This window comes from Sinocyclocheilus rhinocerous, unplaced genomic scaffold (assembly GCF_001515625.1).
Source record: "Sinocyclocheilus rhinocerous isolate Xijiao unplaced genomic scaffold, SAMN03320098_v1.1 scaffold2138, whole genome shotgun sequence".
Lineage (NCBI taxonomy): Eukaryota > Metazoa > Chordata > Actinopteri > Cypriniformes > Cyprinidae > Sinocyclocheilus > Sinocyclocheilus rhinocerous.
Genome location: NW_015656024.1, coordinates 389900 through 408048, shown reverse-complemented (window position 1 = coordinate 408048; position 18149 = coordinate 389900). Strand labels below are relative to the sequence as shown.

Sequence of the window (18149 nt, the reverse complement as noted above, 5' to 3'; positions counted from 1 at the left end):
TAATAATCACTTTAATCTAGCTTGCGCTCGCTTTTGTACACGGAAGCAGTTCCGGGCGCATGACGTAAGACGTCGGTGTTGCGCATGCGCCGCTCAGAAGTGACGAACGCAGAAGCGCAGGGGAGAGATCAAAACAAAACAACGGTCATGAATTAGAAGTACAAAACGAGGATTTGTAAAGAAGAATGTCGGAGGATTTCGATATAAGCCAAGAGGAGACTGTTTTTTCTTTGCTAAAGTAAGGACATTTTGCTTCCTTTGCTCCTGTAAACAAACGTTGGTGTTCACGAGACTCATTAGCATCTAATGACTACACCACATTATGTACAAGAAGCTGCAAAAGACACAGGCGCAAGTGGAATGTACGAAACATAGTAACATTAATTTTTAAGTAAATATAATGGGCGATATATTGCGTCACAAAAAATTATTGAGGTTATGTACATATATTGCGTGATAAGTCGATATATCGATTATTGCGACAGGCCTACTTCTCACTGCCATTATATTATATAACAGCTTGGAAGATCAAAGACCATTTTTAATATAACTCCGATTGGATTCATCTGAAAGAAGGAAGTCATATACGCCTAGGATGGCTTGAGGGTGAGTAAATAATGGGCTAATTTTCATTTTTGGGTGAACTATTCCTTTAAAGGAAATATTCAATGTAGTAAATGTACATGGGTAGTATCCATGATCACTAAGCAATTGTGATGACAGAAGGTTCTAAATTTAATAAATCATCACTCATCTGTCGAGTAGCAAAGTCTACTTGAAACCAACAGCACAGTGACATGGAGACCTGTTGTGCCAGTGTAAATGACTGCCAGTGTGAACCCTGAAGATGTCCAGTGCAGTACACATACTAACCTTCCTCATTTCTTTGTGCATTTCTTTGTCTTTGGTTTTCAATTTTAAGGTCAGTTCGGCAATTTTCAGCTCCAGCTGTGTGTTCGTCTTATGGAACTCCTTCAACTCTACCTCCATCTGAAACACACATCTTTTATCACACTGTGTTCATAACACTCATCTCGTTTATGTAAAGTGATTTTTATTTACATATGTGACTATGTTCTGTGACACATTCATTTATTATGAATGATATCTGTTTTTGTTATTAATGAATGTTACTTTTTAGGTTTGATAATGCAGCAATATAGTGCACAAAATGATGTGGCTCAGGCAGAAAGGGCTGAATAAAACATGGCAGCTTGAAGGGATGACACATGGCCCACCTCCAGCATCTGCTCCTTCAGCTCTTGGATTTCGTTCTCTTTTGGCTCAATCTGCTCTTCCATATATTCAGCCCTGAACTCCATCACTTCAATTGTTTTGTTAAGTGTGTCATTCTTCTTTTTCAGCTCATAGATGCTCTTTTCCTGTTGAGACAGAACAGATTTTACTCTCATGTACTGTTCCCTAGTAACTGAAACTTAAATATACTGACTCTGAGTTCATGTATCTGATCTGGAGTCTTTCAGATGGCATGGAGACAATACTAAATCAGTTTTTGCCCATATGAATTAAACTAATTAAGGCTCTGTGATTGATTTTCAATCCATAATACATTCATTCATTGACCATGTTTACTTCAAATGCACATTTTCCCCTGCTGCCGGAATGAAACCTTGTAATGAGTTAGCATTTTTTAACTTCAATTCCATCATCCTGAAGTCAATAGGTTTCTATGAGGGAGTGAATTTGGCATTTTAAAATCTGTCAATAACTGCTTAGACAGCTAAATGTCGTAAAATGAACAGAGGACTTGACTTGGTTTTCCTCATGTCGTCATGAACAGGGTTCATATGTTCTCACCTTGTCCTGGATGATCCCATCTCTCTTCTGAATTGCAGTCTTCAGCCCAGTGATGTCGTTCTCTAGTGCTTTGATCACCGACTGCAGCTTTTGCACTTCCTGCTTCAGCTTCTCGATCTCCAAGTTCCTGTTTTCAATTTCCCTCTGCAGGACATGAAACTGTACGACACAACACAACCGGCATAAGGTTCAGCTCCCTGCATTTACTGCATTACTTCAACACACTACAGTTGTGTTGCAGCTGCAAGCATTCTTACCCGGTCAAGAAAATATGATCATATCACCCCACTGTTGTCATCTCTACACTGGCCACCGATTACGTTCAGTATCGACTATAAAATACTATTCCTTTGTATTTAACACCTTATATCACACTACAGTCCATCGTGCTCTTTAAAGAAATAGTGAAGTGAAGAGCTGTGTGTTTGTACTAAATAAATCCATTCTTAAGGCATTTTAACTTATTCATAATCCATAATAACGCTTCCGACAGCAAGAAAGTCCATCCTCTGTTTTCCTCTCACATCAAAGTCCACAAACATATTTGTTTAGAATTATTTTGGACTATTTTCACTTGTAAAAAGTGCTTGATCTGTGCATATTTCTCTCCTGATTCAGACGAGATGACTTTTTCACTTGATAAAGCAGTATTATAGATAGAGGACTCATATTTTAGCCAGAAGCAACAATTTGCAGTTAAAAACGTCTTGATGGATTTGTTTATTACAAACATGCAGCTTTTGGCATCACAAGACGTTAATTAATGGATTGGAATGGATTGCATTTTCTGAAACAATATGTATTATGGAAAAGCCTTATACAAATAAACTTCACCTGAATTGATTTTTCATTGTTTATACATAGTATATTTGAAGTGAAGAACTCAAAACTGACGAATTATAGTCACCTGCTTTGTTGTGGTATCCAGTTCCACTTTGAGCCTAGTGTTGGCCTTTTTTTCTTCTTTAAGATTTTGCTCGTATTTAATGCGGATCTCATGGATTTCCATATCTGCGTCCTCTTCCTCCTGCTTTATGTATTCATCAAATTCCCGAACCTTCTGCTGGGATTCATCCTGATACTGCAAGTTGGAAAGAAAAGAATGAGATTTTCTGTTTTCAAATTATTATTTTTGATGTGTAGAGACTCCAAACATGTATGAAAAGAGTGGCCAGTAAATGATTCAGCGTCTCCTTTTGTGTTTCACAGAAGTAATACTGGTTTGGAACATGAGATTATTTGCTAAGCATTGGTAACTTGTTTCGCAGTTGACTTTACCTGGGTGACCAGCATCATTTTCTCCTCCAGCTTGGCCTCATAAGACTGCATCATCTCCTCCAGGGCTCGGGTCTTGCTCTCCTCCACACTGTGCAGCTGCTGCTCATATTCCTGCTGAACTTTATGAAGCTTCAGTTGTAGCTCCTGGTATTTCTCATATTCCAGCATGAGCTTCTGGTTATTGCTTGACTCTGTGAAGAGCAGCTTCAGTTAGTCCAAATAGGCTGACTCTGAGAGGGGTACTGACTGATTCTGAAGATAGTTAAGGTTTACATTACAAGCAAAATGACATCACCGTTTATTAAAAAAATGTAGGCACAATTTATATCAGTTCTATATTAGTTAATATTCAGTCAAGTGTTCAAACCTTTAACTCAGTGATTCTCAACCAAGGGGCCAGGACCCCTTGGAGACACAAGCGTGCCTCAGCAAAGTGGCTATCAAGATGGCTTAAAATGGTTTAAATAAAATAAAAAATAAAACAAGCTTCAAAATAGGTTAAAACAACTAAAAATCAAGACATATTTCTTATTTTAATTTGCTCCAGTGGTCTTGGGAAATTTGGTTAATGTATGCAGTATATATACTGTGTACTGTTATATTTTAAACGTATGATTTCCACTTCGAAAAGTCATGGAAATTTCTAGAATGTATCAATGACTTTTTCTAGCTTTGTCAAACAGAAACTGCTATTTGTGCATAATTAAAAAACAAAACCAAATAAAAAAACATTATCCAGTAACCATGAATGACTAGAAATGTCATGTAAATTAATTGTTTATAAAAAGTGTGAACCCAATAAAGACATTGTAAATAATTTTAATTATTTCAAATGTATTATTTTTAACAATTATTTTAATATACTCCTAGTTTCTTTAAATCAAAATGTTTGAAAACAAGAAGCTTTGTCATTACAGCAAAAATCTATCTTAGCCTACATGGGTGGCCTTCTAATATTGTCTTGGATTATGGGGGGCCTTGGAGTTTAAAATGTTGAGAACCACAGCTTTAACTAGTAGTGTAAAGGTTTATCATTAAAGGTAAATGAATGTCCACTGTCAGTAGCATAGCGATATACTGTATAAAGCACAGCTCACACAGAAAACACCTTTAAACCAAGCAACTTTCCATCCACTTAAAAAAGAAAAACAACAAAATCTGTCTGGGGAACTTTTTCGCTCTCGCTTGAAACTCCTGATTGCAAGGATTCCTATTGGAACGACTCCGCAGAGTGATAGTAAATGTGACCGCAGTTTGTAAAAATGAATGAAATATGTTTTATTTACCCATGTCCTGCTGCTCTTTATCATGTTTCTCTAAGACTTCTGAGAGAGATTTAACATGGGCAGCTTGCTTTTTCTCCTTCTCTGCTTTCAGGACCTGTAATAAAAAATAAACATCTTAAGTTTAACAAGCCATTGTGTTACAAAATAAGAATGGTTTTCATTTTGAATCTCTTGACACTGACCTCTTTCTCAGCATTAAGTGAATTGATCTGCTGGATACATTTTTCAGTGAGTTCATTGATCTTCTCTTTGTATTCAATGTCCCTGAGGCTGAGCTGGTACTTGTTCTCCTCCTGGAGCTCTGTCACTCTTGCGTTCAGGTCCAGCATTATTTTATTCTGCAGGACGGTTCAACACAAGATGAAAAAAGGCTGCAGGTGCTCTAGTGGTTTACAGCAGGACAGTTCTGTGTTCATTTTTCCAAAATGTTTCCTACATTTTCACTTAAACTCCATGTTTTATGCAATGTCAAGATAGTTGAAGAACAGTTACTGATTTAAAGAAGACCTAAAAACCTAAGCTTAATTTTATTTTCATTTAAGGATAACAATTTAAATCAAGAAAGTACAAAATTTGCTGATTTTTTAGTATAAAGCTTAAAATGACCAAGCATTAAGTGAATTGATCTGCTGGATACATTTTTCAGTGAGTTCATTGATCTTCTCTTTGTATTCAATGTCCCTGAGGCTGAGCTGGTACTTGTTCTCCTCCTGGAGCTCTGTCACTCTTGCGTTCAGGTCCAGCATTATTTTATTCTGCAGGACGGTTCAACACAAGATGAAAAAAGGCTGCAGGTGCTCTAGTGGTTTACAGCAGGACAGTTCTGTGTTCATTTTTCCAAAATGTTTCCTACATTTTCACTTAAACTCCATGTTTTATGCAATGTCAAATAGTTGAAGAACAGTTACTGATTTAGAGAAGACCTAAAAACCTAAGCTTAATTTTACTGTCATTTAAGGATAACAATTTAAATCAAGAAAGTACAAAATTTGCTTATTTTTTAGTATAAAGCTTAAAATGACCAACACAAAGGAAAATATTTACTAATTACCTTTTCCTCAAGGTCTGATTTGGTGATGAGGATCTCTTCTGCATATATTAATTCCTTCTCTCTTTTCAACCCTTGTCCCTCTTTGTCAATGATTTTCCAGATAAAAAGACAGCTGTCTTCTGAGACCGTTATGAGGAACTGGTCATCAAAAGTGATAACCATCTACGGACACAAGACATAAAAATATTAATGAAAAACATGCTTGACTTCTGACTAGGAGCTCACATTCCAACGAATTTTAGGAGTGCAAACCTTAGTGACAGGGCCAGCATGGGCCTGGTACTCTATCCAGTCATTCTGGAGGGGTAGAGGGTATTTGATGGCTCTCACAGTCCCAGTGGAAGTTCCAATGAAGAGCGCTCGTCCTGAACGAGACATGGCAACAGTGGTGCAAACCACATCACCTGTACGCACTTCCTTAAGGATCTGCAGCAAGAATATTAACACACACTTTTACACACATGAATGCAACAACCAATGACATTTGACTCCACTGATGATGCAATGTGTTGTTGTGAGGTGCGATATTTGAAAATGCAATTTCTGGTGAATTTGAGCTTTTTCCACACATAAAGCTATTGCATAGCTTCAGAGGGCCCTGAAGTACGGTGTAATATGAGTAGTATGGACTACTTTTATGGGGGTTTTATTCATTTTGGTAGTGTGAGTCATTATCCAAAAATGCTTGAGATTCTCCCAGTGGAAGTTCCAATGAAGAGCGCTCGTCCTGAACGAGACATGGCAACAGTGGTGCAAACCACATCACCTGTACGCACTTCCTTAAGGATCTGCAGCAAGAATATTAACACACACTTTTACACACATGAATGCAACAACCAATGACATTTGACTCCACTGATGATGCAATGTGTTGTTGTGAGGTGCGATATTTGAAAATGCAATTTCTGGTGAATTTGAGCTTTTTCCACACATAAAGCTATTGCATAGCTTCAGAGGGCCCTGAAGTACGGTGTAATATGAGTAGTATGGACTACTTTTATGGGGGTTTTATTCATTTTGGTAGTGTGAGTCATTATCCAAAAATGCTTGAGATTCTTGTTAACAATGTAATTGCATATTATCTTCCATTTAAGGAATATTTTTGAGTTCAATACAAGTTAAGATCAATCGACAGCACTTGTCACAAAGATGATTATCACAATCAATTTCAGTTTGTCTGTCTTTCTCTTAAAAAAAAAAAAGTGTTACAGTGAGGCACATGTCAAAGGAAGTGAATGAGGCAAATCCATAACTTTAAAATAATCTTTGTTTCAATAATATAGCCACAAGGCATACATACTGTTGAAAAGTTTTATTTTTTTTAAAGAAATATTTTTTTTTTCTTCAGCAGGGACACATTAAATTGATCAAAAGTCAAGGTAAAACTATTGTAATATCTATTTTAAAATAAATACTGTTATTCAAACTTGCTATTCATCAAAGAATCCAAAGAATATTATGTAGCACAAGCACAAATGTTTTAAAGACTGATTATAATAATAAAAAAAAATGTTTCTTAAGCACACAGTCAGCATATTAGAATGATTTCTGAAGGATCATGTGACACTGAAGACTGGAGTAATGATGCTGAAAATTCAACTTTTCTAATAAATTACATTTAAAAAAATATTAAAATACAAAATTTGAAATGATAATACTTTTAATGCATTTACTTCACCCAACTAACCCCAAACTTTGTAATCGCAATTTTAGTGTGAAAAAATTGCTTACTAATGTATCTTGTGTAAAGTTACATACAATTTTAACAACTTGTAACCCACTAAAACCTTTAAATGACTGTAAAAATTGTTTTAAACAGCTCTACAGGCCAAATAACACTCACATTTTAACTGAATAATGTTAGTGTTTTTATCAAATTATAAGCTTCATATTTCTGCTTTTAAAATATTCAAACATTTGGCCCAATTCACTTCCATTGTAAGTGCCTTTGGTCAAGAAAATGACCAAGAAGTTGAAATACATATTTGTGGTACAAAACACTTAACCACAAATGCTGTTGATTAAGCTTAAGATGAATTGAACCCATAATATTCCTTTAATAAACATTACTACATTGTTCTAAACTAGTGTTTGTCTGTAGTTAGTTAACTCAGTTAACTACCTTACATCCTCTGCCATGTCCTGGATTCATGGTACTAGCAAATTGAGAATTTAAAACATTTTAATGATAATATTATGCTCTGTACAGAATGGTGACACAGTAATGTGAACATATGAATAAGAAAACTATGGTAAAATAGGCTGTTTATTGAACTATCCATTCTAACCACATAAATAAATTCTGAAATACACAGAATATTGAAAACCGGTTTAAAAACCCTGTGTTTAAATTACTGCATTAAAATAAATCTATACCAATCAAAATCCAGTTCTGTGACTCAGAAGTGGCTCTGGTTTTGAGATGTCAAATGAGTCTTCTGAGAATGTGCCCACCTGACAATCCTGGATTTCTTTCAGAGAGCAGTCTGTCCCGACAGCGAAGAATGTCTTTGCGTCAGGGGAGATGGTCACTCCTGTGTAGCTGCACGTCTTGAGGACGCTCTCAGACTCTCGCGCACCGGTGAGAGTATTCCACTCATACACGGCCCCGTCCATGCCACATGACACAAGACGACTATCTTCTGCGCTGAACGCTATGGCCCGCACCTGAAGTACAATAACATAGACACTGTTTAAAGACTATTCAGGGAGGCAAAATTAGAGCAGTGGATTTCCACATTACAGATATCGTATTCCACAAAATACATACACATAGCATTGGAACAGAGATGACAGAGTTTTCAATTCTGGATGAACTTTTCATTTAAATTTCAGAACACATACTTTTTCATTGTGTCCCTTCAGATTCAGGACGTCCTCAAATGTGGTAGTGGAGTAGATGTTGATCACGTTTCCATTGACAGCAGCAAACAAGTGGCCCCCGTTGCTGAACGCACACTGGGGACAAACGCATGGAAAATTAGCCACCACAGTCAATCCACAACATGTATAGGCATGTAAAAAATTAAACTTGGTAATAGCAATGCTTATACAAGAACAATGTTGTATACATAAATAAAAAGATAATAGTAAACTTGAGCAATGTGGAGACGCACCTCACGGCAACTGCGTACAGTGAACTCCTTGAAAGTCCTGATGTCATCGATGAGCAGAGTCATGAGACGGAGTTTGTCTGAGAATCCCACCAGGATGTAGAGTCCAGTGGGGTGAAGAGCTATGCTGTAGGCTTCCTCCTGGAACTCCTTATACATCTCTAAAACACTGGACAACACACACTCAAGCTATTGGAAATATCCAACACAAACCCTGCTACAAAAGCCCTGACAGCTCAGAACTCATTGCATTTTAATATGTTTTAGGGCTGTCAAAGTCAACTTAAAATATCAATTAAATATGTTCAGTAAAAATAATAAATACACTAACATTCAAGTTTTTTAATAAGGAGTCAGTAAAAATGTTTTATGTTTTGGAAAGAAGCCTATTATGCTTAACAAGTCTCCATTTGTTTGATCAAAAATACAGTAAGGGGCCATTCACACAGAACGCGCTTTTCCATTCCAATGCGCTACTTTTCCATTGTTTTTCTATGTAAACACGCGCTTGACGGACGTGCATGACCGTTCATGGAAGGCCAAAAGGGTCAAAAACACGTGAAATTTCACGTGATTTTGACCCGTTTGGCTTTCCATAACTGTACGCTCACGTCTCGCATCTTTTGCAGCGTCTCGCACATGAGCGCCGCGTTTTTAAGACGCCGTGTCAAGTTAAAAGAATTTCAACTTTTACACAGCGCCGCTCATCAATGTCAGTTCCAAAGCAATAGACTAATCAGAAGAACTCGGAGGCGGGGCAAGCGTTGCAAGCTTCTGTTTACAGTAGCAAGTTGGCATGACAACTGTTTTATTTTGACGGCAACATGGCGGAGGAGGCGCTCATAGTGGCTGTGTCCGGATACCCTGAATTATATAACATTTCTTCAAGCGATTATCACAACTTGTTCCTTAAAAAAAGAGCTTGGAGAGAAATATCTCTGTCACTGAATATAATTGTGACCCTGGACCACAAAACCAGTCATAAGCAAATTGAGATTTATACATCATTTGAATAAATAAGCTTTCCATTGATGTATGGTTTGTTAGGATAGGACAATATTTGGCCAAGATACAACTATTTGAAAACCTGGAATCTGACTGTGCAAAAAAATCTAAATACTGAGAAAATCGCCTTTAAAGTTGTCCAAATGAAGTTCATAGCAATGCATATTACTAATCAAAAATTATGTTTTGATATATTTACAGTAGGAAATTTACAAAATATCTTCATGGAACATGATCTTTACTTAATATCCTAATGATTTTTGGTATAAAAGAAAAATCGATAATTTTGACCCATACAATGTTTTTTTGGCTATTGCTAAAAATATACCCAAGCGATTTAAGACTGGCTTTGTGGTCCAGGGTCACAACTGTCATTATTGCATCACGTGTCAAAAGCGCGTCTTGAGACCCTCACGTTCTACGCTGCGCTTTTTAAAAAACCATTCCAGAGCGCTGCGTCTCGCGTTTCGCATTCTGTGTGAATGGCGCTAAAACAGTAATATTGTGAAATAATATTGCAATTTAAAATAATTGATTTCTATTTTAATATATTTTAAAATGTAATTTATTCCTGTGATGCAAAGCTGAATTTTCATCAAATTACTCCAGTCATTAGTGTCACATGATCCTTCAGAAATCATTCTAATATGTTGGCTGCTCAAGAAATATTGAGAAAATCGCCTTTAAAGTTGTCCAAATTAAGTTCTTAGCAATGCATATTACTAATCAAAAATTATGTTTTGATATATTTACAGTAGGAAATTTACAAAATATCTTCATGGAACATGATCTTTACTTAATATCCTAATGATTTTTGGTATAAAAGAAAAATCGATAATTTTGACCCATACAATGTTTTTTTGGCTATTGCTAAAAATATACCCAAGCGATTTAAGACTGGCTTTGTGGTCCAGGGTCACAACTGTCATTATTGCATCACGTGTCAAAAGCGCGTCTTGAGACCCTCACGTTCTACGCTGCGCTTTTTAAAAAACCATTCCAGAGCGCTGCGTCTCGCGTTTCGCATTCTGTGTGAATGGCGCTAAAACAGTAATATTGTGAAATAATATTGCAATTTAAAATAATTGATTTCTATTTTAATATATTTTAAAATGTAATTTATTCCTGTGATGCAAAGCTGAATTTTCATCAAATTACTCCAGTCATTAGTGTCACATGATCCTTCAGAAATCATTCTAATATGTTGATTTGCTGCTCAAGAAACATTTCTTATTGTTGAAAACAGTTGTGCTGCTTAATATTTTTGTGGAAACTGTGATATGTTTTTTTTTTTTACAGGATTTTTTGATGAGTAGACATTTCAAAAGAACATTTATTTAAAATATAAATCTTTTGTAAAAATGTAATGGTCTTTTCTGCCACTTTTAATCAATTTAATGTATCCTCACTGAATAAAAGAAAGAGAAAAACAAACAAATAAATAAAATTTAAGCAAAAAAACAAATTTTACGGACCCCTGTTTATTTTATTCATATCCCTAGTTTTTAACAGTAAAATATAAAAATCTGTTTTGAGAAATCTAATATTTCATTAATAAATAATGCTGTCTTTATGACATCATTATTTTATTTTTACTCACACAGTATAAATGAGTCTTTATAAACAGAAATATACAGCTGGTTTTATATTTTAGTAAGGGGGGTCTCTCACAAGGGTTCTTTTATTTGGGCGTCCAATAAGTGTGAAAACCCATAATAAATGTAGGATTAAAAGATTTGGGCATTTTTGAGAATTTGTGGTAAGATCTACCAAGACACAATTTATACATTTCTAGATGTGGATATTTCTGCAAAGCGACCATTATCTCAAAACATACTTTTCTCAGAAAGTAAATACTGCTTTGACAGACATTTACAAGAGCATAAAGACCCAAAATAAAAGCCTCACAGTCTTAAGCTCACTAGATACAATAAAGCAGAAGAACGACACCTTGTCTCTTTAAAGGGTTAGTTCACCCAAAAATTCTGTCATTAATTACTCACCCTCATGTCGTTCTAAACCCGTAAGACCTCCGTTCATCTTCGGAACACAAATTAAGATATTTTTGATGAGTTCTGAGAGCTCTCTGATCCTCCCATAGACAGCAAGGTAACTACCACGATCAAAGTCCAGAAACTTAGCAAGGAGATTGGTAAAATAATCCATGTGACATCAGGGGTTCAACCGTAATTTTACGAAGCTACAAGAATACTTTTTGTATGCAAAGAAAACAAAAATAATGACTTTATTCAACAATTCGTCTCCTCCGCGTCACCCTGGTGCCATTTTGGAGAATATCCACTGACCGCAAACAGCGTATGCTATTCTGTGTCCGCTGCGTCACGTGGATATGTTTTCTACGTTGTTTACGCTTTGATTTGAACGAAAACAACGTATCCGCGTGACGCACGGTGACACACAACAATGCGATTGTTGAATAAAGTCGTTATTTTTGTTTTCTTGGCGTACAAAAAGTATTCTCGTAGCTTCGTAAAATTATGGTTGAACCCCTGATGTCACATGGATTATTTTACCGATCTCCTTGCTACGTTTCTGGACCTTGATCGTGATAATTACATTGCTGTCTATGGGAGGATCAGAGAGCGACAGTGTGGAACGACATGAGGGTGAGTAATTAATGACATAATTTTCATTTTTGGGTGAACTAACCGTTAACAGAGCTGAACTTACTTGGTCTCAAAGTTCCAGATGCGCACTGAGCGGTCCAGGGAACAGGTGGCGATGAGCGGTTTGCGGATGCAGGTGGATAAACCTGTGATAACGCTGGAGTGGGACGAGTGAGACAGGTGCTCAAACTGAGCACAAACACCCTGATAACACAACGGGAGAAAGAGCTGAATTAGTCACAATTGGTATTATGAGTACAAACAGATCTATGAGTAAAACACCTCTTTTATTACACTAGACATGCTGCTATTATGCTATTAAGCCCAGACAACTCAACAGCACAGGATTGAGGACTGGGGATTGTATAGCTTTCTCCGTGTGTACAGGTTGCATTTCTTGATGCAGCAACGGACTGTCACAATGATTTTTGGAATTACTCCTGAGCCCACGTGGCTATATTTAACACAGTAGTATGGTCATTTTTGAATGGTCTGATAATTCTCTCATTAAGTTTAGATTATAGACTGGTATTTTGGCCAGAAGTGATGGTTTAATTGTCTCAATGATGGATTTGTTTCTTACAAATTTGCAGCTTTTTGCTTCACAAAACGTTAATTGATGGACTGGAGTGGATTACTTGTGGATTATTGTGGTGTTTTTTTTTTAGCTGTTAGGACTCTCATTCTGACGGCACCCATTCAGGATCCAATGGTGAGCAAGTGATGTAATGTTACATTTCTCCAACTCTGTACTGATGAAGAAACAATCTCATCTACATTTTAGTTGGCCCGAGTACATTTTTAGCAAATTTTCATTTTTGATTGAAGCACTCTTTTAAAGTGCTAAAATGACTAACTGGATATAAATAAAAACTCAAATCGAACTAAAACTAAAACTGAAATAAAAATAAAAATGACTAAATTAGCCCATAACAAAATTATTACAAATTGTTCTAAAATGAAAATGAAAACATAGAAATAAAAGCTAATTCAAAATATCAATAAAAAAATCAAATAAAAAATAAATAAAAACTATAAATATATAGTTAAAAAGACGGCACCTTGTTCAGCTCGGCTAGGGAGAGGCTGATGCCGTAGAGCTGCCCGCGGTCTGTGCTGGCGGCCAGGGTCTCTTCTGACGGACTGATGCACAGAGTGCTGATTTCCTGCTGCTCTGCAGAACTGGCATCATTACTGAACAGTTCTGGAGGAATCTGAGATGACGAGACAAGAAAAGCCTTTCAGGATCAACCTGACACACTCCCGTGAACATCTGAATGAGAAAATGTCATGGCACCTTTATTTCTTTGGTCTTCTTATACTGGTCTTCCTCCTCTCTTTTCTCAAACAAGCACACAGTGCCAGGACCAGCGGAGCAAGCGAAGCCATTAGAATAAGCTACAATGGCTGTCACCCGCGGCAGTGTGGAGAAGGTCTCGTTAGAGTCTTGCTTTTCTGACTGACTGCAAGAACAACATACACAAATCAAAGTAATACACATTCATGACATTTTATATGTTAGGCTTTAAAATGTTGCAGATTTAATAGCCATGGTTTTGCCAAATTAATAAATAAATAAATCATAATGAGATATATGTTACATGTACCAGAAAGTTAAAACGCTCAGGGCTCTGTGCATATAAACTGGAATAAGACACATGACATATTGGTCCTCAATAACTCATGTACATGCTGTATCTATTATTGGGTGTTTCTTTTAGATGCCAGTCAGTGATTTTTATTATATTATTTTATATGTATATTTCTTGATTGCTTTCTTGTTATTTGAATGTCACATTAAAAGAAATTCATGTGTACAATGGCATCAGTGAAACGATTGAGATGAAATACATGTGGTGGTGTGAAGAAAATCAAGAAAAATATCTTCGAAAATAAGTGTGAAATATTTAATTGCATGTATTTAGGATACATGATGTAATATTATATAATATTACATAATATTTATATTACAGAAATACTACAAATGCAACTGTCACAACCATCATTTTCACCACTAAATGTTATTAAACATTAAATTCTTCATTAAACTCTAAAATTAAAAAGTACCAGTAATTATGATAAATTTTTCAATATATTTTTAAATTAAATTTATAAGAAAATATAAGAACTACTAGTATTAACAATTGAAATCGATGGATTCAGTTGAAATGGATTTAATTAAATCTTACAATTTTATGCATTCTTTTTTAACAACATAAATATTACTCTGATATGTTTTAAAACAAAAAAATATATTATTTTACTTGCAAACAATGTCACTTTTATGATGAAAAGATGATCAATTTTTCATGCTGCATCTTCCTTTCTCTTTCAAATTCAGACCAGTTGGTCTTTTTACATTTTGTAAACCCCTTTAAGCTGTAGTTTATTTGATATAATTTATTTGGTTAATTCACAAAAAAAAAAAAAAGGTATAACTTGCATAAAGCCTCAGTTGATACTCAGAATTGATAATTTTTTTAAATGCTTATTCCTCTTAAAAATACTTTTTTAAGTAAGTAAGTAAGGTGTATTTTGTATTATACGAATAAATAAATATTCTATACTATTCTGGGTCAGAAATCCCCCTCAATGCATTATAAGGTTTAAGAAAACATGAGATAAATGACAGATTTCTCCTGTATTGTATGAACTGAAATTAGCATAAACCCTTGACGTCACAGTTCATTCCACTCACCTGTAAACCTTCTGCGCAGGCGTCACATTCATCTCCCAGCGCAGACGGCCTGACTCAAACATCATCAGCTGACCTGCGTCTGTGCCAGCAATCACCTGCTCCGTGGACATCCAGGTGTGGCACAGGAAGTGATGCGTGTCTGTTTTAAATGTGCTGGACTGTTTCAGGATTTCTCCAGCATAGCGAAAGATCTTGAACACCCCGTTGCCACTCACACAGATCTGTGTGTTGTCCTCAGGGTTGAAGCTGATCTGAGAATGGGAATGGATAGATTGTGTATTAGGACAGCTTGATCACTGCGATCAAGATTACTTTTAACGGCCAAATTAAAGTCATTTTGCACATTTTGAACACAGAAAAAGTTACATAGTGCTGCTTTAATTAATTAATGTTGTTGATTTGAATTATGGTAATGAGAATATGAGAAATATAATTTTTTTTTCCATATAGCAAAGGTGTGCTTAACTGAAAATAATGCTACAATAATGTGTTATATTTTGATGAACAAACCATCATATTTCATGTGGAAATGCCAGAAGTTTATTCCATGTACTACAGATCAGTACTTATAGGTTTATAGTTATTATAGTTAATAATAGTAAATTATCTTTATGCAATTTATACATATATATTTCAATATGCATTCATTTGATCAAAATCTTGATTATTTATACAATATTATTGTTTCACTAATATTTTGAATTAGCTTTTATTTTATATTATTTATATTTCAAATTTCCATTTAGTTGTTTTAGTTTTGTACTTTTTTAGTTTAGTTTTTAGTAATCTTTTATGTGATTTTGTCATTTTTGTATTTTATTACTATTTAGTGTTTTATATTTCAGTTTAGTTTTAGTTCAGTTTAATTAAATAATTAAAATAATGTAATTTAAGTGCTTCAACTTTTTAATATTTTTAAAAACTAACTCTAATTTTAAATTTGTATCTATATTATTTCAGCCTTGCAGCTTTTTCAAAGAGTAAAAATATTTGAATAGCTTTAGTTGACAATAATGACGCTGTTTCCTACATATGATGTAAGATTTAGAAATACTAATTCATATTAATACAATTTTTAATAATATCTTAAATTGAGGGATTGTGATGACTCAAACTAAAATCAAAATAAATAAATAAATAAATAAGAAATTATATTTATGTTTGAAGAACATAAACAATATTTTTAGGACCATATTATCTTTTTTTGACATAATTTTAATAACAATTACCCACATTTCCCTACACAATTCTCATTACTCTATTGCAAAAAATGAAATTAATCCTTTAAACAGTAACAGTAACTAATTGTAACTTTCATTTATGGTAGGGAGGGGGACGTTTAATTGTCGTGAAAATAATGCCAGAGTGCCAAAGTTCTCCATGGTCCTAAAAACAGACTTTATCTTCTGTATGGAAAATATAATTTCTTGTTTTTGTCTTTTGATTTTGAGCTGAAATTTTACCATTTTAAGTCACCTTCCTGTTAAACGTGTTTACCTGGTTTATGGGGCCATCAGTGCTTGTCTTCACAGTGGCCATCACCTTCTTCTTTTCCCACATCCAGAGGAAGAGAGTCCAGTCTGGCCCGCCTGCCTGACCGATCAGATACTTGGAGTCAGGGGAAAAGGCCATGCAGACAAACTTGTCCACCGCAATCTCTCCTCCAGTCAGCACTTTCCTCTTCCTGCTCTGCTCGTGCTGGAGATCAAACACAGTGATGGTGGCTTTCTCTACACATTCAGACACAGCCAGATAACGCCTGTTTGTGCTGATGGCCAAGGCCTGCATGTCCTGACTTCTCTCTGTACCTGTGCAAACACAGGAAACAGATACGTGGGTTCTTCTCACAGAGACATGTCCAAACTACATTTAATCCCAAAATCAAAATAAACATTTTGCATAAAAATACATTAGGAACATTCCTGTATTAGTGGAGAACAAATACTATAACACTATGTATTCAACTAATAATATAACCTTTTAAAAACATATTTCACTTTATAAATTTTTTTCAATATAGTAAAATATTACTTCTTTATTTCAATGTTGGGAGAACATTAAAATATTTACTGGACTGAAGCAACTTAGGTTTACATGATTATACAAACATCCCCCCCCCAAATATCATGTTAAAATATAAGTATCAAATATATAACTTGAAAACAGAGATATGATCATAAAAATTAAATACACACACACACACACACACACACACAGTTTAGGATCAGTAAGCGTTTTAATGTTGAATATTGTGAAATATTATTGCAATTTAAGAAAACAGTTTTCTATTTTTAAACAAGTTGAATTTATTTTCTATTTTAATATTAAGCTGAATTTTCAGCATCATTACTCCAGTCTTCAGTGTAACATGATCCTTCAGAAATCATTCTAATATGCTGATTTATTATCAATGTTGTAAACAGTTGTGCTGCTCAATATTATTATTATTTTTTATTTTTTGGAACCTGTGATGATTTTCCCCCCTCAGAATTCTTTGATGAATAAAAAGTTAAAAAGAACAGTATTTTTTAAAATTGAAATATTTTAGAAATAGAAATATTACTATCTTTTCCTCTATAATATGTCTTCACTATCATTTTTTAAATCTATTTAACACATCAATCCTGAATAAAAGTATTCATTTCTCAAAAAAGAAAAAGAAAAAACATTTACTGACCTCAAACCTTTGATAGATATATTGTTAGATAGATAGACAAAGCCTATTGCCTAACATATGAAGCGAATAAAGATTATGATAAAGTTTTGTCGTACCTGGAATGAACTTCTGGCATTTCTGATTGATGTTATAGCGCACACAGTTGTTTCCACACGGAAATATGACGGTTTGCTCATCAAAATACAATAAATTATTCCTCACTCCTGTCCGCAATCCGAATATATAATGAGACTGTGCCACTACAGTAGCCATCTGACAAAATTATTAGCCAACACTTTGTAGAAAAGAAAGATATAAGCGGGTTGGTTTGTTTGCTCTGCATCTAACACTGCAGTGTTGATTAGTTAGTTACTACGGTAACAACAAGCTACCGCGTCTGCGTCCTCCAAGACGACAAACCACGCCCATTTCACCGCCCACATCAAACACCAACCCTACCACCTGACAGAAAAAGTCCCCAAAACCAAAAACTGGCTTGTCTGTAAACTTCGACGATAAATTTGCCCGTATATTCGACTATTTACAAATTACGAATGATTATTATAGCCGTAAAAATGAAGTATTTACGGCTGCCATAAATAAGCTTGTTTAGCCAT

At 35.0% G+C, this 18149-nt stretch overlaps 1 protein-coding gene across 1 annotated transcript in view; it reads right to left on the bottom strand.

Annotated features, from left to right (window-relative positions):
• The window catches only part of cfap57 (cilia and flagella associated protein 57), a 21035-nt gene extending 3230 nt beyond the window's left edge, over nucleotides 1-17805 (bottom strand). Inside the window, exons 1-18 of the mRNA XM_016526678.1 lie at nucleotides 17649-17805; nucleotides 16374-16684; nucleotides 14877-15127; nucleotides 13476-13641; nucleotides 13240-13392; nucleotides 12243-12382; nucleotides 8550-8715; nucleotides 8278-8391; nucleotides 7888-8100; nucleotides 5686-5859; nucleotides 5434-5595; nucleotides 4565-4720; nucleotides 4383-4476; nucleotides 3097-3287; nucleotides 2726-2899; nucleotides 1819-1977; nucleotides 1239-1382; nucleotides 874-990 (exon numbers count right to left, since the gene is read on the bottom strand). Coding sequence (XP_016382164.1) covers nucleotides 874-990; nucleotides 1239-1382; nucleotides 1819-1977; nucleotides 2726-2899; nucleotides 3097-3287; nucleotides 4383-4476; nucleotides 4565-4720; nucleotides 5434-5595; nucleotides 5686-5859; nucleotides 7888-8100; nucleotides 8278-8391; nucleotides 8550-8715; nucleotides 12243-12382; nucleotides 13240-13392; nucleotides 13476-13641; nucleotides 14877-15127; nucleotides 16374-16684; nucleotides 17649-17805 — 3042 coding nt within the window. The remainder of the gene's footprint in view (nucleotides 1-873; nucleotides 991-1238; nucleotides 1383-1818; nucleotides 1978-2725; nucleotides 2900-3096; nucleotides 3288-4382; nucleotides 4477-4564; nucleotides 4721-5433; nucleotides 5596-5685; nucleotides 5860-7887; nucleotides 8101-8277; nucleotides 8392-8549; nucleotides 8716-12242; nucleotides 12383-13239; nucleotides 13393-13475; nucleotides 13642-14876; nucleotides 15128-16373; nucleotides 16685-17648) is intronic.
• Between the last annotated feature and the right edge of the window lie 344 nt (nucleotides 17806-18149).